At 35.5% G+C, this 4,319-nt stretch overlaps 1 protein-coding gene across 3 annotated transcripts in view; it reads right to left on the bottom strand.

Moving 5' to 3' along the window:
* Nucleotides 1-4,319, bottom strand: part of LOC107747581 (sodium bicarbonate transporter-like protein 11) — an 88,673-nt gene that overhangs the window by 5,774 nt on the left and 78,580 nt on the right. For all 3 annotated transcript variants that reach the window (XM_016562178.1, XM_016562177.1, XM_016562176.1), the window contains 3 exons: nucleotides 3,235-3,460; nucleotides 3,015-3,121; nucleotides 1,167-1,332 (listed from right to left, as the gene is read on the bottom strand). In XM_016562178.1, the coding sequence (XP_016417664.1) occupies nucleotides 1,167-1,332; nucleotides 3,015-3,121; nucleotides 3,235-3,460 (499 nt within the window). The remainder of the gene's footprint in view (nucleotides 1-1,166; nucleotides 1,333-3,014; nucleotides 3,122-3,234; nucleotides 3,461-4,319) is intronic.

The raw sequence follows: 4,319 nt of genomic DNA, 5'->3' as shown, positions 1-4,319 counted from the left end.
TGAGCCAAAATCATCACAATTAAAAGAACCAAAGACTTAAACTACTTCAGTCTGTGTGCATTGAATTTATTTAACACACGAGTTTCACAATTTGAGTTGAATTACTGAATTACTGAAATAAATGAACTTTTCCACGACATTCTAATTTATTGAGATGCACCTGTATTTACCACAGGTAGGCTACAGCCTGCTCTGGGCATCGTTATGCACATGCTGCACACAGACCTCCGCAAATAAAACGCGTGACGTTTAAACCATGCGTGCAGCGCGTGCATAACAGTCCTGAGCGTAAGCTGTACCGGTGGTCAATAAGAATAAAGCGCAGATATGCTGTTCTAAATGGACGTCGGGAACGGGATATTGTTAGACTGCCCGCTCCCGTTCAAATTACACCAGAGTTACCGACCGCTACCACGTTTTATTCGGGAATTGAATCCCGCGGCGCAAAAAATCGGTCGGGTCCCGCGGGAGAGCCGCAGGAATGCAGACCTCTACATCAAAGTATGCTGATTTTTATTTATTTATTTTTTTGTGAGCATCAAATCAGCAGATTAGAATGATTTCATGTGTAACTGTAGAAAATGTATTAAAAAAGAAAACTGTTATTTTAAACTGCAATAATATTTCACAATATTTGTGTAAAAACATTATAGTAGTGTGTGCATCTTGGACCCCAAAGTGATTCCTCTAGCTGAGACAATTATTTATGAGTACTGTGTTCAGTGCCCTATTAGAAATTCCAAATAAATAAATTGCTTACAGTTTTAATCATGAAAATATGTTCATTAATATTATTTTAAATGACACATCACATTATATTATCAAATTAGGGGGTCAAATGAAACACTTCCCTTCCGTTTTAAGTTTTTCCTTTGCTAACTTGCTTAGCCCTCATTATGGTAATGTTGTGTTGCTCATTTGTTGCTCTTTGAAAATAAATGAGTGTAGGATGCTATAAATCACAGCCAGTGAAAACACTCTTCAACATGAAATAGGCAGCTTGTCACTTATTACATTGTGCCTGGTTAGGTTAATGTTTAGGTGAAGTTCATTTTATCATTAATCATTTTAATAATCTGTAGTTTTCTGTAATGAAGCCACATGTATGAGTGGGATAGGATCTCAAAACACAAGTTTAGCTGAAACTAATTTAAAAAAAAATTTACCTGTTTTCAGGCGCATTTGTGAGAGAAACTACGATGTTCTGGTCGATGAAGATGAGGAGAAACAGGAGGAAGCCCAGACCCATTGCGCTCAGAACACTCGCTCCGCTCAGCTTATCCAGTGGGGCTATTTGAAACACCGGACCTTCATGGAAGTTAAACACTGGCACTGGAAGAGAACAAATAACAGAGTGAACCTCAGATCACAAACCTGCCCTCCAGCAGTCATCCAACAGTCATCAATGATTTTCCTCATGGATTATTTCTTGCAATCACCATCATGTCACTTTATAATATTGAAAAGGGATTTCTATTGGGGAAAAAAGGGCACAACCCTTGTGCAGTTTGTCTTAGCAGTTAGCCAGTAAGGAAGCACATTTGTTGTAGAACGGTTGGTTTAGGTCTAAAAATGAACACATTTAATTGAAATCCTACATTTATCACAACTTATATTTTTATAGAAAAAATAACCGTAGCACAATTATAAAGAGTACTTACATACTTATACTTACATCTACAGGAAAAGGTGATTAGTTACACATTAATATGTTCATAGGAAGGTATGTGAGTGTACCTGCATATCATTTGCTATCTATTAACTTCTTATACAGCAAGTTAATTACAAAAATGCTACCCAATGTTTATTTTTTTCCCACATAAAGTGTGAAGTGGCCCTGAATTTACACATTATTTGGAAGAAAACACTGGGCAGGATATGAAATAAAATACAAATAAATTTGGGGACTATACATAGCACACAACACTACAGCAAAGTTTTGGACTGTTTGGCCATTTCCTGCAAAAGCAGGCCTTTTTTGAGAGGTTGTGATTTGATCTCATTTCGAATATGAGCCTCTTGACTGCAGCATTGGAGAGCTGAGTGAACGTTTAAAGAGCCTGAGGTAAGAAGTAAAATCTCACTCTGATAACCAAGTTAAACTCCCACACCGAACTGATGACAGAGGAGTTGGAGGAATAATGTAGTGATAGTCGGAGTGAGTGGCTTTGCTGTAATGTGCTGGCAGTCAGAGAAGGAGAGTACAGGCAGTGTGTGTGTGTGTGAGAATGTCTAAGTGTTGGTAGGGGTGTACATTTTGGCAAGCCTTCCTGGACACAAACTGAGCCAAAATTGAACTGATTCTCAGTACGGAATCTTTTCTGCTATTTGCATGTAATTTCAAAATTGCAGCATTGTGACATATTGAAGATAATCCCCCAATATGATTAAAAAATTTGCATAGTAAAACAGTTTTATCATTATGAGTGTTTTGATTTTTCTCTGCTTAAATTATACCATAAATGTACTCACATTTTTCACCTTGTTTTAAATACTATTATGATTAAAACAAAAAAAACTTTAATACTGAATGACTAATACGAAGTGAAATAATATAATGAATACAAAAATAACCTAATGTAAATGATAAAGAATGTTTCATGTCAAATAAAAAAAATAACAATAGCAAAGAAAACAACATTAATAAGTAATAATGATAAAAAATATCTAATATAATCTAATATAACTAATATAAAAAAATAACACTACAAACAAAACACTAATCATAAATATTAGTACAATGAGAAATAATATAAATAATATGATATAATAAATATAAATAATAATAATAATAAATAAAACTAACTAATGCCAGAAAAGGTTCAACATAGTTTCTGGAAAATTTAAGAAGGTTAAAACAAATTTTTTTTGAGTGACACATATTGTACTTGTCAAATGTTTTGGATATAAATGACCAATCATCAAATGGAAAACTGTATTGAAGAGCTGTAATGTTTGCACATGTATATGTTAGTGTCTCTGTGTGTGCAACATGAACACATATAGTGACTCACAGGCAATGTCGTTGAAGACGTATGATCCCACATAAGAGAAGACAAGCACTGAGATAGGCAGAGCACAGTCGGACAGAATCTCTCTCATCTTCACATGCAGAAACGGACTGCCAGGAAAAATGAAAGATGGGGGTGTCAAAACAGTCTTCTATCACTCTTTCAAATCCCCATCAGTGTGTGTGTGTGTGTGTGTGTGTGTGAGACAGGGAGAGCTCCTCACCTCCTCCTGAACTGGTACAGTGTGTATCCCACCCACAGTGTGCCCAGCATGAGGAGCAGAAAGAGAAGAGGCCGTGCCCGCGTGCACAGAATGAAGGATTCTGGGAGAGTCACGGGCCCGGTTTCTGTCAGGTTCAGTTCCCCTAAATGTAAACTTCCACTGATGCGATTCAGCTCCGCCGCACTCCCATTGGCCAAAGTGGGAGCATGGTAGTACTCATGAAAGACTGTAAAAGAGATATCAACATAAGGTATCACTATTTATATACTGTAAGAATAGGTCAAAATGAATGTACAGTATACAGTATGTCAAAAATCAGCGTTTACTATATGCATTGTGTAAATAATTTTCAATCATCAATAAGAACAACTTTCAAAGCATAACATTTTTCTTCTGTACCACGTCTTCATTAAATAATTGGTTTAAATGATTTCAATTATTGATGGAAAAACACAATTGGCTCAAGTAAAACATTGTGAGGACCACTATTAAAAATACTTTCACACTACTAAATTGCATAAATAAATAAAAAAACATTAAATACAAATTATTTATTTTATTATTATTTTATTTTCTCTTTCTAAGATAAAGAGTCTTTGCCATTGTACTGGCAAGACTGCTTTAAAAAAATACAGTATATATACTGCAAGTCTAAAATCCCACGAGATGCGCCGCTGCTGTGTTATGCATTAAAAATATTAGAGAAATATAGAAGCTCAATGCGGAGAAGATCATGACTAGTTGAAAACCGAAACCAACCCATTCACACAGATGCATATTCAGCGCACTTTTTAGACAAGACAGACTGCTGCACTCACGTCTCACACAAGAGATGTAGCCATGCAAAGTTAAAACAATTTAAACTTTTAGAAAAAACGTCGTGAATTTGTGGAGGTTTATTCCTTTTCACTGCGTCTCTTATGTTTTCAAATGCAATCTACGTGAATGGCGACTCGGCTCTTTGGATTAAGCAACGCATAAATACATGATGCTGTTTTGTTCATAATTGTTTATGCAATTTACGAAATTATATTTGATTTATATGAGTTAATTTAGACGTAATGCACGTTTTTATAGAGTTACTT

Source organism: Sinocyclocheilus rhinocerous, unplaced genomic scaffold (assembly GCF_001515625.1).
Source record: "Sinocyclocheilus rhinocerous isolate Xijiao unplaced genomic scaffold, SAMN03320098_v1.1 scaffold469, whole genome shotgun sequence".
Classification (NCBI taxonomy): Eukaryota; Metazoa; Chordata; class Actinopteri; order Cypriniformes; family Cyprinidae; genus Sinocyclocheilus; species Sinocyclocheilus rhinocerous.
The sequence above is the reverse complement of the archived record's forward strand: the minus strand, read 5'-3'. Positions and strand labels throughout refer to the sequence as shown.